At 37.4% G+C, this 21157-nt stretch overlaps 1 protein-coding gene across 1 annotated transcript; it reads right to left on the bottom strand.

The window, feature by feature from the left end:
• Positions 1 to 1302: 1302 nt before the first annotated feature.
• LOC127415359 (activated CDC42 kinase 1-like) lies at positions 1303 to 20522 on the bottom strand. The gene is made up of 14 exons (XM_051654090.1): positions 20294 to 20522; positions 16174 to 16362; positions 15857 to 15927; positions 15562 to 15750; positions 14340 to 14492; positions 13652 to 13929; positions 13374 to 13500; positions 12338 to 12481; positions 6367 to 6461; positions 5949 to 6164; positions 3348 to 3412; positions 2518 to 2993; positions 2082 to 2177; positions 1303 to 1963 (listed from the first exon to the last, which is right to left on the bottom strand). Exons 2-14 carry the CDS (start codon positions 16331 to 16333, stop codon positions 1814 to 1816), a joined length of 2220 nt encoding a protein of 739 aa, XP_051510050.1. The 5' UTR covers positions 16334 to 16362; positions 20294 to 20522; the 3' UTR covers positions 1303 to 1813.
• Between the last annotated feature and the right edge of the window lie 635 nt (positions 20523 to 21157).

The raw sequence follows: 21157 nt of genomic DNA, 5'->3' as shown, positions 1-21157 counted from the left end.
CATTCGCGGCCATATTCCCTGGCCGGAAGTCTCGCGTGACATACTCTCCACGAGAGTCACGTCCGCCATTTTGTGCGCGTCCCTCCTTACACACACACACACACACCCTCATGTGTTATAGGATTATTTTGATTTCCATATCTAATCATATCACTGTTTAGTTTGTAGTTGTAAGGCGGAAGTTTTGACTGTATTAATTATTAATTGATATTACTGCATAAATAAACTTTGTTTATATTACAAAGAGAAGTGTTTTGGTTTGTTTTGCATACGCCTGTGTCATGCTGACAGGATGTCAGTGCTCGGATTCAAGCCTTCATTCATTTTTTTTTCCCGAAAATCGATATTCTTCGAATGTCAATTTTCCTAAGAAAACAATCTAATATTGAGACTGTTATACTATCTGGTTATTAGTCCCTGATTCCAGGGTGGTGCCCTGTCAATGTTAATCCTTATTAATATTGTATTGATTTTTGATAATTGATAATAATCTTTGATGATTGTTGAATTTGAATGATCAATAAGCTAGTGTTAATTTTAATTAATGTTTCATCGATGTTAATGATTGGTGATTATCTTTGATAATTGTTGATTTAAAGGATTAAAAAAGCTAACATTGATTCTCATCAATGTTCTATTGATTTTAATAATTAATAATTATCTTTGATAATTATTAATTATTGCTAATAACCAAACCTGCTCCTAAACGTAGCACACTACATTTACTGGAGCCCTATATGAGGTTTTAATGAGTTTGATTCAATTAATTAATTATTTCTGATAGTAACACTGATCTAAACAACCAGTAAAGCCCTACAAATGTTTTAATCTCTGTGCAAATGTAAGTATTTTTAAATGTGTTCTTACAATAAATATAGACTACATTTCCACCTTAAAGTTGGTGCTTGGACTTCCCTATTAAGCCTGCGAGTAATCACCCCTCATAGAAATTTGGAAAGGTCCTTTATGTTGCATGTGAATAGTCACTTCTCTGTCATGGTTTCATTAAGGGCCTGATGAGCCAGCATCAGTATGTCTCTCTGTAGCTTTAGATTGTTACATATAACAGATAAGTGCAGCAAACCCAAATTTTACATCTACAAATGAACTTGAACTGATAAATCTGCTTTAAAAGACATCTGAGTTTATCTGCCTAAATTCTTTAATAACTTCAGAAGCTGTAAAGTGGTCTAGGTTGGTCTGTAGTGCAAGAAACATTTTGTGGTTTTCAGAGTGAGAATGCAAAACAGGCAGCAACAGAAAATGCTTGCATATAATTATTGTATGATATCCTCAAAAATATACATATAAAAATGTTTTACTTTATTAAACAGCTACAAACAGTTATAACTATATATATTATATACAAATTCATCATATATTTACAGTTTCTCTGGAATTAACAGATGCAGTGAAAATTTAACAAATCTGTTTGCATACAAAAATTGTAAACTGCTAATAAGCAGTCACAATGGCAACTGGAATGGTGTCATTTACTGTTTAATGAGAATGATTGTTTTTTTGGGTTTTTTTTTATGTTTTTGTGGTCAAAACTGCACCTTTGAGCCCCTCATACAAATCTGAAATGACTTAATTGATGTCACCAATTGAATCATCAAGCACACAAGGGGCAACACAGAGTCTCACTATAAATGCTTTCACCTTGCAAAACTGGAGGTGGCTTGAAAATTGTTCACAGGTTTTAAGGCATCTTGGATTTTTGTGACCTCAAGGCAGTATTCAGTGATATAAAGCACTAATCCTCCTGACATCTGCATACTGTTGTTCCCATAGTCTTTCTTTAAAATCTTTCTCATCGTCTTTCCTGTGCAGCCTCTCTGGTCCTGTCTTTGACCAGACGAAAGAGGTAACGGCCAGCCGTTTGCAGGTCCCAGTTGTAGCGGGCCAGGATTTTTTGACATTCCTCACGGGAGCACTGATTCATGTAATAAAGCTGGTCTGTCTGAAAATGTAAGACAAACACAAGAGAATGACTACAAGGACATTTTGTGCATGGTATTGGAAAAAAAGCTTTTGTAAGGAGATTAATTTTGAATAAACACGGGTTAATTGTCTATTACCTTAAGATGTTGTTCAGCTCGTGTAGGATTCCAGTCATTGCGATGCAGAGCTCTCTGTACCTCTTCAATGGTCACTCCATGTACCGCCTCCTGAACCTGGACAATATATTCGTCATATTACCAAACAGCATTGAAGAGCTCGAAGAGCATTGAAGATCAAACAGATCGCCCAAAACGCATCTTAATACCAGCTGTACACAAGGCCAAGGATGTCCCTTGCAGGTTAAGCTAGTTACAAGGCACGATGGGAACACCAGCACACCAAGATCCAAAACATATACTGGTCATCGGTCTTTTCATCAGGGTACTTGGAATTGTTTTGCAAGTGAATAAGATTTATAATATCTTGTGTATTACAAATGTGGTCTATACATAATTTGATATTGGTGCAAATTAGAATCATAAAGAAGACAAAGATAAGAAGAAATCTGCATACTTGTGCTATTAGCGCCTCCTTGTTAACTTGCGGTGGGTACCTCTCCTTTGCTTTCTGGCGCTCTCTCTCTTTCTCTTGCTCCCTCTCTCTCTCCTTCTCTTCCTCAAAGCCATCATCTAACTGAGGGCTTGACTTGGCTAATTGGGCCATTCTGGCAAGATTGTTAGCCATTAAAAATGGCTGCTGTGGTTGTTGGAACTGTAGCTGTAGGTGAGGTTGAGATGGAGGGGTCCAGGCACCAGTGGCTGGGTTTCCCATTCTCCGATCATGCATCATCATCTGGGGTTTGATGCGTTTGAAATTGGGGGGTGGTGGCCGTGGAGGCATGGTGACAACAGCATCACTAAGTCTGCGGGGGTCTTGGACCAGTTGACCCTGTATGGGTCTGCGGTTATCGGTTCTTTGAGCAACACTCCCACCAGCTCGACCTTTGACCTGTGAAACACCAAGGACGGACTCCAGACTCTTTGACATGCCTGAGCATAGAGAGACACAACGAGACACTGCTGATTAAGCAAAACATAAAATATTTTTTTAAGCCACTTATAACCTCTTTTATAGTAAGTTCCTGTCTTGCATGCTACTCATATGATAATGGTTGTTATAGTATAAACTGTAAAAAAGAAATTCTCAAGGGACCTTAAAAATGTTCTTTGTTATAACATCTAAATAAACTAGTTTTATTCAAGTCTAAAATGTTAATTTATTTAAAATGTTATTTATAGGTTAAACACACAAAATAAATGTTTATAGGTTAGTTCAAGTACGAATAGGTCCACCAGGTAACAACTGCAGGTTACCACATTTTACAGTGTATTTTAAGTTCTAACCTTCCATTTTCTTTAGATTGGAGCCTTCCTTCTCTCTTCCTAATGGAATCCTCCAACATCCGGGGCTGAAAAAAAAGTAACACATGATGCACACATTTACAAACATCGCTGTAAGGAAATAATTTATGCAAAAATGTGAGGCCACTTGAAAACAACCAGAAATAGATCATAAGCAGGCCTACTGTATTTCCTTACACAACAATATTAAGACATTTTAAGACATCTTAAAAAATAAAAATAATAATAATTAAGATTTCATTTCATTCATATAATTTAGCACAGGTTTCTCAAACTTAAGTAATCAACCCCCCCCCCCCCCAACTACACACATTGAACCCCTTTTAACCTTTATCAGCTTAGTGTAAGTGTGCTATGCCACACTTAGAAAAAAGTGTGGATTAATTATTTGATCTCATTTTTTGTAATTTTCTTTAGTTTTGTAGTTTTCTTTAAATAATTTTTTTGTTATATATCTGTAATATGCCCTTTTTGATGAGGCATTAAGAACTTGAACTTGAATAAAGAACAACAGACTTTTGAAAAAGAACAATTAATCAATGAAGGCAAATAATTGTTTATTATTGTTTTTGTTTATGCTAAATTATTGTCATCTAGAAACAAATGCAGTCAAATGTGGCCTAGAAGTGTGAAGGATGAGCTTGCATTTTTATGCAAAGCAGCTCAGTCCCTGGTTCAGTATTCGTCAGGGACAGTCTGAGATCATCTTTGACTTGTGCTCGGCTGTGGTATTTAGTCTTCAGCACTGTGAACTTTGAAAACCCTACTTCACACAAATATGTGGAGGGCTGGAGGCAGCTCTTTCTTGGTTTTCCTCCTAACTCACTGACAGACAATACAACATTTCTATTCATAATTATAAATCCCCCATAGCCCCCCTTACACATGGTGTCCCCCTAGGCTCTGTTCTTGGACCACTTCTTTTCACAATTTATATGCTTCCCCTTGGTCACGTTATTCGCCATCATGGCCTCAGTTATAACTGTTACGCAGATGGCACACAGATTTATACAGCTTTTCAATCTTATGAAACCCTCCCACACACTACTTTAACTGCCTGTATCAAATATATAAAAACTGGTTGAACTGCAACATTCTCAAATTCAACACTGATAAAACTGAGATCATGATTTTTGGCTCACCAACTCTCACTAGAAACATAGATGTACACTCACTGAGCACTTCTTTAGGAACACTATGGTCCTAATAAAGTGCCCAACATGGTCTTCTGCCATATCCCAAGGTTCGACGTGTTGTGCATTCTGAGATGCTACTCAGCTCACTACAATCGTAAAGAGTGGTTATCTGTTACCGTAGCCTTTCTGTCAGCTCGAACCAGTCTGGCCATTCTCTGTTGACCTCTCTCATCAACAAGGCATTCATCATTTTAAGTTAAAATGACCCAGAATTACATTGAGTATGCACTAAAGAAAAAAGGAAGGTCTCCGCTTTCTAATGATATAATACTTTTATACTTCTATTCCAAACCGTTGCTGAGATATAATCATTTGAATGTTGGCTGTCATAAAACCATGTATTTGAGAAAATGAGCTATAAAGATTCCATTCGTGCAACCACGTGGAGATCACGTATCCACCAGCACTGAAGCAGTTAAATTCTCTGAAATGAGCTGTATCCACTCCACATCTGCTTTTGCATCTCTGACAGTGATGGTATTTAAAATTTTAGCAATTTGATCTTCTCAATAGTTAATTTTATCAAGCTAACAAACTATGGACATCAGGTAACTTTCCTGAGGTAAATGTATATAGTTAAGTGAAGGTTGATGATGTCATTGACATCTTCCCACAGTTAAAACACTGATTTGCTGATTATATGAGATATGATTATTTCAGCCAATGGCACTGTGTCTTTCTACATCCCATCTGATGTTAATTCATGTGTTTTTCATGTTGTAATTTTGTAGTAAAGAGGAATGCTGATCAAAGGAGACCATATGCAGTGCTCCTGTCTGAACTGACAGCAGCGCGATTTGACACCACATTTAAGAGCATAACAACAACATGTGAAGTTTGAATTTCATGATAACATTGACATCACTTGAAAGCTGAGACTTTGTATTATCAAACACAACATGACCCAAAATTGAATTTTTAGGCCAAAATGCATGCTTTTTCAATAACGGCCCATTGTGACATACAACGTTTCAAAATGTCCATGCCCACTAGTTTGAGAACAACTCATTTATCAGACACTTTTATTCTAAGTTAATTATCTGTGTTGCTGCATGTAGCCAAGTACATTCAAGATGTTCCATGAAGGATCATCCATGTACTGTATACTGTATGTATTGACCTTTTCACATTTTTAGATCAGATGGTTATCTTTTAAAGCCAAACATTATCGGCAAAGTTACCCGCTGGGAAATATAAGCATTTACACTACATGTGATGTGTGTTTCTGACTACCCCTGAATGTGGTTTGGGTGATCGGACCACAAAACATTTTGAACCATGTTTTCACCTGTATTTAGTGCTGTCCACTTGTAATCAGATTAGCAGAGACAGATGTTAATACCAGGTGTAAACGGGGCCTATAAATTCATTAAAATATTTCACTCACTCATCTATTCCTTCTGGTGTCCCCCAGCTGCGTCCTGGGTCAGTGTCTCCATGGCCAGTGTGCTGCAGCCTACCTCTAACAGGGGGAGAGATAAGACCAGGACCAGGACCAGGCCCCAGACCTACTGCAGTGAGAGAGGGGGCTGCCAATGCAGGGGGGAACAAAGCAACACTGAGAGTTCTCTGGTTTTGCCCCTTCCACTCATTCATTTCCAGCCTATGAAAGGAGAGGAGCACAGACAATATAGAAATCAAAGGACAGTCCGTTTTGCAGAGTCTAAGGACCATCAAAAAGCACTATTTAGTGCTTTACTTCCTTTGCTTTTAACTATGTATGGAATGTTACTACACCAAAGAGGGCAGGTTAATAGTTACCCACTTTTTTTTATCCTTTTTTGCCTCCCACTCCCCTCACTTACCCATGGTCTATTATGGTCACTAGATCATTTGCCTGTAGAGAGAGTTTTCTGGGCTCTGTAAAGTCTTTCACTGCACGAACCTCCATAGGCTGTGCCTGAAAAATAAATGAAAAAGAAGGTACAAGTAAGAAGGAGAAATGGGATGGAAAATATACCCTATACGTGTATCATTCAACAATTTGTCTACATGTTCATGGTTGGAGTTCATATGTTCATTGTTCATGAGTTGTTTTTACAGGGGTGGAAAGAGTACTGAAAAATAATACTCAAATAAAAGTACTGTTACTTCTTAAAAAATGTAGTTTGAGTAAAAGTACCTGTCCTTAAAACTACTCAAGTAAGAGTGAAAGAGTAGCTCATTTAAAAGCACTCACGAGTAGTGAGTATTGAGTACTGAGTTGCGAAAGCTATGCCCCTTTATAATAAAAACTCTATGCTGCAATTTAAAAATGTAGCACACATACCGTAATTTACACAGAAAATTTGCCAGAAAGAATAACAATTATAGGTATTTTATAGGTGTTTGTGACTGACAACTTTTAAAATACATCACTTATCTATGATACTGTAAACACTACATGAATCTGATGGAAACAAATAAAAGGGCAACATGATACCAGAAATGAAAAGATGAAAAATATATTTTCAATACAATGATCCCTATTTTATATCGTAATGTATGAAACAATTACATTCAGTCCCTTAATGCCGACAGAGAGAGTTACTGTTGCACATAAACATGTTCAAAACAATGCAAGGAATGCAAAGAATAAATAAAATAAAAATCCCACTAAAAAAACAGGGTCACTTGGCGTGTCATGTCCTGCACAATAGAGGGGGTAGAGCATTTGTTTGGTACAGGGGCCACATCGGGTTGTAAAGGAATAATTCACACAAAAATGAAAATTCTCTCATCATTTAGTCATCCTGGGTGTGTATGACTTTCTTTCTTCAGCAGAACACAAATTAAGATTTTTAGGAGAATATTTCAGCTCTTTTGGTCCATACAATGCAAGTGACTGGGTGCCAAAATTTTGAAGCTCCAAAAATCACATCAGGAAAAATCACACCCAAAAAAGCAAGTCAGCATAAAAGTAGCCTAATCCATGTGACTCCAGTGGTTAAATCCATGTCTTCAGAAGAGTTATGATAGGTTGAGTGAGAAACAGATCAATATTTAAGTCAATTTTTACTATAAATTCTCCTCCCTGCTCAGTCAATCTCCACTTTAACTTTCACTTCTTTTGTTTTTGGTGATTCACATGCTTCATGTATATTGCCATCTACTGGGCAGGCAGAAGAATTACTAGCAAAAATGGACTTAAATATTGAACTTTTTCTCACCCACACCTATCATATAGCTTCTGAAGACATGGATTTAACCACTGGAGTCATATAGATTAGGCTACTTTTATGCTGCCTTTATGTGCTTTTTGGAGTGTCAAAATTTTGGCATCCATTCACTTGTATTGTATGGACCTACAGAGCAGAAATATTCTTCTAAAAATCTTAATTTGTGTTCTGCTGAAGAAAGAAAGTCATACACATCTGTGATGGCATGAGGGTGAGTAAATAAGATAATTTTCATTTTTGAGTGAACTATTTCTTTAAGTAGCACGTGGGGGGCCACATTGCCTCCTTTTGAGATACAATGTTCCACATTGATTTAGTTCTTGTATCTTTTAAGCCCAGCAATAGTTGTGTTCTCATTCTAATGCATGATGCACAATTTTCTGAAGTTTGTGACTGGTGGAATGTTCTGCGGATACATGTACACTTCAAGTCTGACATTTTGTTATAAATACTCTTTTTGTCCCACTGTTTACGTTCACTTTAGACCAAACCGACTGCGTTTACATTAATGCCTCACAAGATGTGCACTGGTGGAATTATAAAGTGTATTTGACAATTTAGGCGTGTTCCTGCATTAGCGCACAAACATTAGCCGCCTGTCAATCAAACAGCACGCAGCTACAGACGTCAGTAAATAAAAATTCAAACTTTTATATTTTATCTAGATCAACCAACCAGTGGCTGTCTTGTTATCGCGATCGATGAAATGAACTCCCCTGGTCTAGATGTAGAACATAGGCTAAGTATAGAAAATTACTCAAAAGTTTATCATCGATATCGAGGACATCTCTCTCTCTCTCTTTTTTCAGATAAACATCAAGATTGTTTTATCGCCCTGCCCTATTGATAACATTGCATTAATCTCTCACATCAACCCAATAATCTCCGTGATAGATAGCTAAATTACAGGCTACATTATAGACACACAGAATCTAGTAAGCAGAAATCTGAAATTTACCTCAATATGTTTCTTAAAGGTAGAGGCAGGATTAATGCTGATATCTGGCTTGAGCAAGATAAACTCACGACACCGTCAAGCAATTGGCCTTTTTCACTGCGAAAAGCCCTTTCATGTGCGGCCATGATGTTCAGGTGTTGAACTGTGTTTGAGGCATCCTGCACATCCATAACAGTTGGCGCCAATCTACAGCTGCCATTCAAGTTTTTTACGTGTGATTTGATTTGACGGGAGTCAGGAGACTCTCCCTAGCCAATCATGTTGACAGATAAAAATAAAATCAGGACAGGGAAGTAGTGAACACAGACGGTGGGAAAATAGCGCATTAAAAGTAAAGTATACATTTATGACACTACTTAAAAAAGTACAATTCCTGGGAAAACTACTTAATTACAGTAACGTGAGTATTTGTAATTCATTATTTCACACCCATGTTTGTACAATGAGCACTCTTAAGGAAGAACTAGGTCACTGGTTTTGCCAAAAGGGCATCAAATGAAAGTTAAATAAAATGAAAATAAAATAAACTAGATATCAACAAGCTGTGTATTGTCCTTTGTTTTTGATTTATGTTTCTGAAATAATCTGTACTTATTACATTTGGACAGACAAAATATCTGATTACAAAGTCTACACATACAGTATGTCCACTATTTGTATCAGTGTATACTGTACAGCTGGTCACACTCACAGACCAACACTGCTGTGCAATTTAATTTTGCTCCAGTCTATTATTGTGGTATCAACTACTGTATTTTGATAAACTCGCCCCTTAAAGGGATAGTAATTCTCTCATAATTTACTCAAGCTTATGCCATCATAAATGTGTATGACTTTTTTTCTTCTGCAGAGCACAAATGAAGATTTTTAGAAGGATATCTCAACTCTGTAGGTCCATACAATGCAAGTGAATAGTGGCCAAAATTTTAAAGGTCCAAAAAGCATATAAAGGCAGCGTAAAAGTAATCCATAAGACTCCAGTGGTTAAATCAATGTTTTCACAAGCAGTATAATAGGTGTGGTGATAAACAGATAAAAATGTAAGTCCTTTTTTACCATAAATCTCCAATTTCACTTTCACATTCTGAAAGTGAAAGGGGAGATTTATAGTAAAAAAGGATTGAAATATCGATCTTTTTCTCACCAAAAGTGATCAGAAGAATCAGAATCAGAATGAGCTTTATTGCCAAGTATGCTTACACAAACAAGGAATTTGTCTTGGTGACAGGAGCTTCCAGTACACAACAATACAAAAACAGCAACAAGACTTTTAAAAAAGAATTAAAATTGAATAAAAATTAGATAAATATCAAAAAGAAAAAAAGTATATATAGAATACACAATAGACTATATATATATATATATATATATATATATATATATATATATATATATATATATATATATATACACACACACACACACACACACACACATGCATATATATACATACACATACACACACACACATACATACATACATACACACATACATATACACATATGAATATATATACATACATACACACACACACACACACACACATACGTAGTGCACATCTAAAATACAAATCGGTTATATACATTGCAAGGGAATGTAATGGCAGAAGAGGTAGGATGTGTTCGAAAATATAGATAAAAGACTAAGCTGTGTATTGCACATTAATTATTGTTCAAAGGGGCAGTTTTAACTGTTCATGACATGAATAGCCTGGGGGAAAAAACTGTTCCTGTGCCTGATGGTTCTGGTGCTCAGTGCTCTGAAGCGTCGGCCAGAAGGCAACAGTTCAAAAAGGTAGTGGGCAGGGTGAGTGTGGTCCAGAGTGATTTTTCAGCCTTTTTCCTCACTCTGGAAGTGTATAGTTCTTGAAGGGAGGGCAGGGGGCAACCAATAATCCTCTCAGTAGTCCGAACTGTCCTTTGTAGTCTTCTGATATCCGATTTCATAGCTGAATCAAACCAGACAGTTATAGAAGTGCAGAGGACAGACTCAATGACTGCTGAGTAGAACTGTATCAGCAGCGCCTGTGGCAGGTTGAACTTCCTCAGCTGGTGAAGGAAGTACAACCTCTGCTGGGCCTTTTTCTCAATGGAGTCAATGTGGGTGTCCCACTTCAGGTCCTGTGAGATGGTAGCGCCCAGGAACCTGAATGACTCTACTGCTGCCATAGTGCTGTTTAGAATGGTGAGGGGGGAGTGTTGGGGGGTTCATCTCCACCGTTTTGAGCGTGTTCAGCTCAAGGTTGTTTTGACTGCAACAGACAGCCAGCTGTTTAACCTCCCTTCTGTATGCAGACTCATCGTCATCTCGGATGAGGCCGATGACAGTGGTGTCGTCTACAAACTTCAGGAACTTGACAGAGGGGTCCTTGGCGATGCAGTTGTTGGTGTAGAGGGAGAAGAGTAGTGGGGAGAGCACACATCACTGGGGGGCACCAGTGCTGATTGTACAGGTCATTGCAAAGTGATTGCATCGTTTCAGATGACATACACCGATCAGCCACAACATTAAAACCACCTGCCTAATATTGTGTAGGTCCGCATCTCAGAAAAGTATTACTCCATTACACCATAATTTTACAGAGCTGTTATCTGAGTTACCGTAGACTTTGTCAGTTCAAACCAGTCTGGCCATTCTCTGTTGACCTCTCTCATCAACAAGGCATTTCCATCCACAGAACTGCCGCTCACTTGATGTTTTTTGTTTCTGGCACCATTCTGAGTAAACTCTAAAGACTGTTGTGCGTGCAAATCACAGGAGATCAGCAGTTACAGAAATACTCAAACCAGCCCATCTGGCACCAACAATCATCCATGCAATTATCTAATCAGCCTATCATGTGGCAGCAGTGCAGTGCATAAATTCTGCAGATACGGGTCAGGAGCTTCAGATAATGTTCACATCAATCATCAGAATGGGAAAAAATGTGATCTTAGTGATTTGGACCGTGGCATGATTGTCGGTGCCAGACAGGCTGGTTTGAGTATTTCTGTAACTGCTGATCTCCTGGGATTTTCACACAAAACAGTCTCTAGAATTTACTCTGAATGGTGCCAAAAACAAAAAACATCCAGTGAGCGGCAGTTCTGTGGATGAAAATACCTTGTTGATGAAAGAGGTCAGCAGAGAATGGCCAAACTGGTTCGAACTGACAAAGTCTACGGTAACTCAGATAACCACTCTGTACAATTGTGGTGAGAAGAATAGCATCTCAGAATGCTATTCTGAGATTCAGGTTGGAGCTGTTTTGGTGGCATGAGGGGGACCTACACAATATTAGGCAGGTGATTTTAATGTTGTGCTGATTGGTGTATATTAAACCACTGGAGTCATATGGATTACTTTTATGCTACCTTTGTGTGATTTTTGGAGCTTCAAAGTTTTGGCCACCATTCACTTGCATTGTATGGACCTACAGAGCTGAGATATTCTTCTAAAAATCTTTGTTTGTGTTCAGCAGAAGAAAACTTTATACACATCTGGTATAGAATGAAAGTGTGTAAATGATGAGAGAATTTTCATTTTTGGGTGAACTATCCATTTAACAGCATGCAAGATCAAAAAGAAAGTGTGGTTGGTTGTTTTATATGTTTGTCAGACACTCTCTTCCTGTTTGAGTGTGTGGTTCTTAGCCAGAGTGACAAAGCTGAAACACTGACCTCTGCTACCATGGTGGTGAGCTGTGAGAAGGTCGGTCGGTCAGTAGAATTGCAAGCCCAACATTTACGCATCACAGAATACAACTCCTGCGGACAGTCTGGAGGCCTCTCCAACCGCTCACCCCGCTCTACACGATACAGGATCTACACAAAACACAACCCCCATCATTAAGTCCTTAGCAGAGTCAGTCGTGATAAAATCAAAAAAACCATTTAACTGTAAATTATTTTATGTAATTTTAAATCGTAGTTCTTTGCAATGACCACGTTTACATCCACTTAAGAAAACGGTTTATTCCAGGGTTTCAGCAGAAATCGCAGAAATTGGTGTTCTGAAATGTCATGTCAACAAGAACCGTTTAAGGGATTAAGAGAAAGTGGTTTAACACACCCAGGTTTCTCCAGAGAACGCACCTGATGTGGCCATGTAAATGCATTAGCGGCATTCTTACAGGTTTTTAAAGAGTGCGCATATGCGTGGAACAGACCGGACAACTGACATCATAGGATGGAGCCCAACAACAAGTCAACATAGCGGAAAGAATTCAACATTTCTGGGAGTACAGTGGGAAAAGGTCATACACTACAAAATATACCCAATTATACACACCAATTTACAATATTGACTACTGTCCCTCACATCCACATATATGCGCTCAAGTACATTGGGGGAATCCCAGAGTTTTAATTAAGAGAGTAGCTTCACTATTGCAGGGCAATTTCGCTGAAGGTTGTGATGGCAAATTAAGGGAACAAACACAGCAACAACTCTGGAATATCTAGAAATAAAGCAGAGTAACAATAAAAAAAGTGAAGTCTTCTTTGGATCCCGGGGTGTCGCGGGGTGGCAAAAGCTGCTAACTGACCAAGCCGCACGTAAACGGGAGTAAAGAGATATCACAGTGCATGTAAATACATACACCAATTTTGAGACTTAAGCAGCTTTCTTGAAATAAACTGTTTTTTGGTGTCCATGTAAACAAGCTCAATGTCTCACTATTGACATGGGTCATTTAATGTACAGTAGGTGACTAACCTGTCTGCCAGAGAGCCCCAGCCAGGGCTCCTCGCAATAAGTGAACATTTCCCACAATGTGACACCAAACATCCAGACATCTGAGGCATGAGAGAAAGATCCCACACGTAAGCTCTCAGGGGCACACCTATAGACAGGAAGAAAGATAGGCTGGAATTAAGATCCTTGACCACAATATACCAAGTAGGTAATAGTGACAACTGCTCTTCAATAAGCTCTTTGTTTCTACTCTTTTGCTTCTGAAAATCTATAATAGCTTTTTCTAGCAAGCCTCTCACCATGCAAAGGGTATGCGTCTGTGTGCTGTCATGACGTAGTGGTCTCTGTCCTGATCCAAGCCTCTCATCAATCCAAAGTCTCCAATCTTCACTTGATCTCTAGCAGCCAACAGCACGTTCCGGGCAGCAAGGTCTCTGTGGATGAAGCGTCTAGACTCCAAGTACTCCATACCTGCAGCAATCTGTGTGCTGAATAGCCAGAGTCGTGAAAGAGAGTATTCTCCCTGTCGAAGGCGTAGTGTGTCATATAAAGAACCGAAAGGAGCCAGCTCCGTTACCTGATAAACAAGCATGAAAGTGTAACAACATCATCGGTCATTACAAAGCATTACCAGCTATGCAACTTTCTCCATATTTTTAAACAATAATAGCACATTAATACTCACCCTACTTGTTACATTTTCAAAACTAATTGCTAGGATTCAAAAGTCTCGCAGCAGTTATGCAATAAACAATTGAATAAGTAAAATAATGAAGCAATAACACAGTTCACTACAGTGAAACAGTTTTTTTGTTTTTCAAGCAATGTTATATCATATTAAAAAAATACTGAAACAAAAACAATGGTCTTCCACTATAGATTTATTAAATGTATTAAAAATATGCTCTAATATAAACAGGGCGTTGAAAGTTGTTTATATACAAATAATCTGATCAGACACATTAGTAAAGAATATGTTAAGATCACCATTTTAAGTGGTTGAGTAAGGACAACACCATAGAGGCGTATAATGTTGGGATGATCCAGAGACTGCATGGTCGTAACTTCCTGAAGGAAATCGGCCACCATGTCTACCTGTCTGGATGAGCCACCCCTTAAGGTTTTTACTGCTACATGCAGCTTAAAAGAGGGAAACAAGACATGATAAAATAATTAGTTATGTTTTAAGCATTCATCTTGAAGGTAAAAAAATATCAATGCTACTCATATTTGATGTGTAGTTAAAAACCTATTTAAATCCTTTTAAAATCCATTTTGGTATTCTAAGGAAAAGGGATCTTAATTTTCAATGTACTAAAGCAAACATTCCAAGGTAATTTTTATTGTTTGAATCCTAATGAAATATTCAAAGGTGATCTTTCTGTCATCATTTACTTACCTTCATGTTGTTCCAAACCTGTTTTTTTTTTTTTTTACAATTCATTTTCACTGGATTCCGTCACAATTTTCATTGAATCGGAAAAGATCGCAATGAAAGCAAATGGTGACTGAGGCAAACACTCTGCCCAACTCATTTGGAATGTGTGCTTTAGTAACTGAAACTTCAGATCCCTTTTCCATAAAATACCAGAATGGAGGCAATATCAAATATTCAACAAATACAACTGCCTTCAATTTCCTCTTTTTATTTTGGGTATTATTGGGTGCTATTGTAAATGAAAAACCAAGTGGGAACACCAACTGACCAACAAACATGAACTTCTCAAGACCAGGTACAAATAGCAGGAATATCAAACACTTTAAACAGTACTAACCGAAAGGAGGATATTAGTGATTAATCGGCCGATATTTGACCATTTTACGATTATCTGCATTGGCCAAAACTATGTTCGCTTGTCCAATTTGCAGTTTCAACTTTCACTTGTGTCAATTCTAAAATCTGCCAATAGATTTGTCAATGGATAGTCAACACTTTCCGTTTTCAAGGATTTTTCTTTTCAAGTTTATGCACATTTGAGGAAATATTCCATAAAATAAGTGTGTTTCACGTTAGAAATTTGATTTGCTGTTGTTAAATTGTGTTATGTTTATCTGCATTTATATTGGCCATCCTGCTCTCTAGATATCGGTATAGGCCATTAAAAAACCCATATTGGTCGACCACTAGATGATACTCCTAAATTATTGCACTTCAAGACTTCAGCTGCTCTGTGATAGAGTATTTGGTCACTAAGGACAACCAACTCACCACTCGTCCAGTTGCCGTGTGCCATTCTGCTTTCCTAACGACCCCAAAGGAGCCTGAGCCCAGCTTCTCCCCAAAGATCAGTTCACTGTCCTGGATAAGACAGGTGAGAGCACGCCCTGTGTCCGGCCCCTGGCTGGGTCCAACAGCATTTAACTGGTCACTTCCCTCTGGGGTGCGACCATTGAAGACCTATTAGAATATAGCCAGTAATTAATATAATTGATGGGTCAGGTAGGCTTGTTTATTAAGAGAAGTAATAAAAAGAGAGGGTCTATAAAGGTGTGAAATACTCTACCTTGGTCATCCATGAACGTGGTCGTATGTTGGTTTTATAACGTTTGGCAGCTTCCCATAATCGTCGCTGTCCTGTTGACAAACAACAATCGAATTCATCAGGTACAATAAATCACAAAACTAAGAAGATAATTTAAACAATGAACTAATACACCAACACACAAACAACATTATATCAAAGGTACTAATTATATCAGAATCATCATAATTACCACTGTAAGGATATGTAGGCATTTGGAATTTGGTTGCTCGAGTAAATCAAGTCATCCAAAACATATAACATGATCATGAAATAATCAAATGTTTTACAAGACAAACCTGGTCTACTAATGCCAATCTGTTCAAGATCTGCTTCTTTAACATAGTTCAGGTGCTCAATACGCGTCACATTGAGTCCGTCGCGTATCCTTATGTAGAATCTCTCCAGCTGCACTTCAGCAAGGAGTTGGTACAGCCACTGAGTGTCATGATCCATCATTATTACACTCTCATTCAGCAACCCTGTACCTGATGGTCAAATAGGGCAATGATAAAAGGCGTTTTTCCACTGCAGGAACTTTTCCTAGTTCCTAGAACTATTTCAGCTTTTCGTTGTTTTTCTACCACATGAACTAGTTCCATATGGAACTAAAACCTGAACCTTTTTAGTACCTGCTCCTGAGATGGTACTTTCCTTGCAAAGTGGAACTATTTGGGTTGAGTCAGATCAGCAAACATTTCTCGTTGGTCAAGAAAAATGCGTCATCAATCATCAGACAGCCGATATTGGCCATTTTTAAAGTCCCATTAATAACCTTTGTTAAAACTTGAGTTGTTGCTATTGTAGGCTTTTCAAATCAAAATGGATAGATGGACAGACGCTGCTGTGCAGGATCTGCTGAGTATTTATGGAGAAAAAAAAATGCAGCGCGAGTTTGAAACATCGACCAGAAACAATGCGTACAAATAATTTGATTGTCCATGAAGATATGCTTTGATGGCATTAAACTATGATGGAAACTATGATGGAAAAGGAAAATTAAACAAGACTACAAGAGAACTAAGGATCATAAGTTTGTTTGGACCTTTTAAAGGCTTCACTGTTTGTATTATGCACTAATATGGATTTTTTTATCTTAGTTTCAAGTGGTATTGTTTACTGGAAGGTATTTATCATGCAAAGGTATGAAAAAGCAATCAAAATGCAGTTAACTACAGATGAAGGTAGCGTTAAAGCCGTCTCTTTTCTGCTCTTGCTCTCCTGTTGTTTTCCATCTCTTACAAATCTGAGTGCATCTTGTCCATGTTAAGTTTTCCACAACAAAACAGGACGAAAAAAATCAACACAAAATCTTTCACGGAGTCATTCAATGTTTATGTTTTGAAGTGAGTCGGCTCGGCTGTTGTCGCATCAAGTCCAGGCACTGCCGCCACAACAGCGTCACATGCTTACGTCAAAGTTTATTTAAATAAAGTTCCTGATTTCATGTCCCTGGTGAGAAAACGACGTTTGGAATTTATTCGGAATGGGTTTAGTTCCACAACAAACTGATTTTAGTTCAGGTATTAGTTCCATAATAGTGTGAAAAAAATGGCCTTGCAAAAATCGAGAATTCATGAAAAATTTGCTGTAAACTTTCCGCAAATACATCACTAATTATTTTCACATGCAAATAAGCTTTGCTGCAAAATTGTGGCAAATTGTCCATTGTTGCCAAAGTTTTGCGCAAGTTCAGCAGTACCGGTGAAGAGCTGCAAACTTCTGGCAAACATTTGCGGCAATCAAAAGCTCATTTGCATGTGAAAGTAACGAGTGGGAAATATGCGTCGTCTACTGCAAATATGCTTTGAACTTTTGATTTTTGTAAGGGTGCCTTTACATAGATAGAGGAAGAAATTAAAATAAACTATTTAAATGTACTTAAATATTCACTCTAAATAGACACTTTGCTGTTCCTTACAATTAGAGGCCTCATTGGGTCGTTATGGATGCCTGCAAGGAATATGCTGCAAAGCCAATGGGCAATCAAGCAAACAAGAGGGAGCTGAGAGCTGTGCACTCCTCTTAAAGCACATGCTACCCTAAATGAACTGTTCCCACACAAAAATTGTTACACATAGTACAAAATATTAAATAAAACTGTGATTTTCAATTAATGTTTTTTTATTTCAAGGTGCCCTCACTGACCAAAAATGCTTTCCTTTTAGAAGAGAAAACAGACAAAAAGAAGAAAAAGAAAACAAGGAAAGAGAGGAAAGTGGGAAAAGAATACAGTACAGAACGGGGCAGAATACAGGCTATACCCCGCTTCCTAACAAGGTGCAAAATTGAGGAAGCAGTGGACCTTATAAACCAAATAAACTACTTTTTTTTTTTTTTCAGTGAGTGGATGCCAATGAGTTCAAAGGTATGCGGCCAACCACTACTTCTGGCACATGTGTGTGTGCGTGTGTGTAAACGAGAGAATGATTTACCTGCTCAGCATGATCAAACTCATAAAGCAATTAGCAATGTTATGAATGACCACTGTGGCAGCACTGATATCAAAACACATGTTTGTGTTGGCCAGGAAATCCCCTTCTAAATGTTTCATACCTTAGAGAAATGTCTGAAAAGCATTGGTTGGAATGATATGTACAAAATTAGGATAAAACAGGATAAAAGATTGTTTTTTTGTTTTTTTTTTTGGCCTTTGTACTTTGTTATTCGAATGTCTATGTTCAATGAATGTTGTATCAGGACATGTTCAAGGGGACTGAGCAACTACTGTAAGTTCTCTGCAATCCTATATTTGAAGAACCATGACAACAAAAAGACCTACACAGACACATGACCTTTAGTGAATAATCAGCCAGACAGGTCTAAAACTATGGGGGCTAGTCTGAGCAAGTAACTCAAAATAGGATTTTCCAGGACAACACACCCAAAGTCCACACCCCGAATGACAAGATAAAGAGTAGACTCTGTGGGAAACTTCAGGCACCACAGTTTAGTTTATAGGGTCTGTAAACAAATCCTTAACTAGTAGCCTACTACAGAACCCATGCAAATGTTTTATTTTAACCAGAATATCTTGTGAGGACTGTAAGAGAAAATATATTTTTTTCAATACTATCAGAATATTTTTCAAACAGAATATAGATGATCTTCCTGTCAATAGAACAACTTTCAGGTCTGAACTCTCACAAGTCAACTTACATGATAAAGCAGTGCACAGCTGTTTCTGTTTACATTCGATACAGAGCTCCTCTGAAACTGGGTGTGTACTGAGAGATCAGACAGATTATCCTTCGGCGTGATGGTAATGAAATACATTTCAAACATTTTTTAAAGTCTTAAAAGCAGAAAGTGGTTCCACAGTGGCGCATTTTTAAGAGTTATGGGGAAATGACAGTGCTTTGAAATGTGCAACAAACTTTTTAAAACTGATATACAGCACTTTCTGTTTCCAATATTCTAGGTTCAAAAGAAGCTCAATTGACAGCATTTGTGGCATAATGTTGATTACCACAAAAATGTATTTTGACTTGCCCCTCCATTTAATTAAAAAAGCAAAAATCTGGGTTACAGTGAGGCATCAAACAATGGAAGTGAATGGGACCAATCCGTAAAGATTATAATATTCAATATTTCAAAAGTGTAGCCACAAGACATAACATTATATGTTAACATGATTTTAGTGTGATAAAATCGCTTACTAACCTTTCCCCTGTAAAGTTGTAGCCAATTTTCAACTTCGTTTTCATGACAATATAATGTCAACAAACCCTAAAACCCTAAAAGGACTGTAAAAATGACAATTTAAACAACATTATGCGAAATGCTATCGATTGAGCCTAACATGTATTGAATTCCACACAATTAATGATAGAAATGTGTCAATTTGATGCACCGATGAGTTATGACTGCTGACGATTTGTTGTTGTGCATTAGGTTGTCTGGCAACTTTTCAATATTCAGAATGAGTGTTAAGTCAAAAGTTATTCTCAAGTGTGAAACACTTTCAGTGTAATCCATTTTTTCCTGTATTCTTCAAACAAAGAGTAAAGATACCTGGCACGGTGGTGTGATCTAAGCTAACATGAATTGAAAACACATACCCTGGGCCTGTGTGAAAGGTATACAACACTACAAAAAAATCCATACATAATACTTACAGCTCATAATATAATATAGAGGATTTATTATAACTGACACGAACGAAAGCCTTAGTTAATGCATGTAATACTACTCTTCATCTTGGTTTCACTTAAAGGTGTCACCTTGTGTTATAAGTCAACCATGACAGCAGATAAGGTTTGATAATTGTGCACAGGTAAGATTAAAGTATAACAACAAAGCGGAAATGACGCTATTTGAAAAATAATTTCATGGTAAATCGATAGCTTTGACCACCCAGCTCTTTCTTTCGACTCTTGTACTCTTTTGATTAAAGATCAAACAAAAGCTTATACTTACAAATCAACGATCGACGTTTTTGCTCTGTGTCGTGTCACTTTTTTAAGCATATGTCCATTATAAGAAGTCGCTTTTTGTCAGTGAGTTCAAACTTGCACGCATGTTTATCCTAACCCCCAATCTAGTTTTCATTAATCTCACGCTCGTTACCAGTCGTCTGTTAGCGTAATTTTATATGAGAGCAGGTGTTTGACTTTGCGTGATTTCAAAGCCTTCGTACTGAACTCTTCCTCACTTCCTCCGCCTCATACAGATCTCCGCCCTTAGCACCAATACTTGAATACTTCCCCCTCTCCACCTGGATTTCTGCCCTCTGTTTGATCATACATACCAGACTATACAGTCTTTTTTCACAATTGATTGTCATGTAGATTTTTGTCAATTAATTTAGTTGATATTCCCTCTTTCCCATTTGATCATGTTGTATTCACGTGTTAATATGCCTACTGCATCCCTATACTTAAAAAACATCACCCAATGTCTTTTTTATTCACCAGCATAGTAATAAAATATATTGGTAACACTTAATAAGGTTCTATTTGTTAACATTAGTTAACAACATTAGTTCACATGAACTAACAATGAACAATACTTTTACAGCATTTATTAATCTTGGTTAATGTTAATATCAGCATATACTACTACATTTTTTAAATCAAAAGTTGTATATGTTAACATTAGTTAATGCACTATAAAACATGAACTAGCAATGAACAATTTTATTTTTATTAACTAACCTTAACAAAAATATGAATAAATGCTGTACAAACATATAGTTAATTGTTAGTTCATGATACCTAATGCATTAACTAATGGAACCTTGTTTTAAAGCATATTTTAGTAATAAAGACTTATAAGTGATTC

Source organism: Myxocyprinus asiaticus, chromosome 2 (genome assembly GCF_019703515.2).
Source record: "Myxocyprinus asiaticus isolate MX2 ecotype Aquarium Trade chromosome 2, UBuf_Myxa_2, whole genome shotgun sequence".
NCBI lineage: Eukaryota > Metazoa > Chordata > Actinopteri > Cypriniformes > Catostomidae > Myxocyprinus > Myxocyprinus asiaticus.
This window is presented reverse-complemented; position numbering and strand designations above follow the sequence as displayed.

What these genes read in the sequence shown, in the direction of transcription:
- LOC127415359 (XM_051654090.1), bottom strand. Translation starts at nt 16,333, where the DNA reads ATGATGGATCATGACACTCAGTGGCTGTACCAACTCCTTGCTGAAGTG. An exon ending in TCACCACCATGGTAGCAGAG is followed by an intron (nt 6,462 to 12,337) that starts GTCAGTGTTTCA and finishes TTTATTTTTCAG; the next exon opens with GCACAGCCTATGGAGGTTCG. An exon ending in GAGCTGAACAACATCTTAAG is followed by an intron (nt 1,964 to 2,081) that starts GTAATAGACAAT and finishes TTACATTTTCAG; the next exon opens with ACAGACCAGCTTTATTACAT.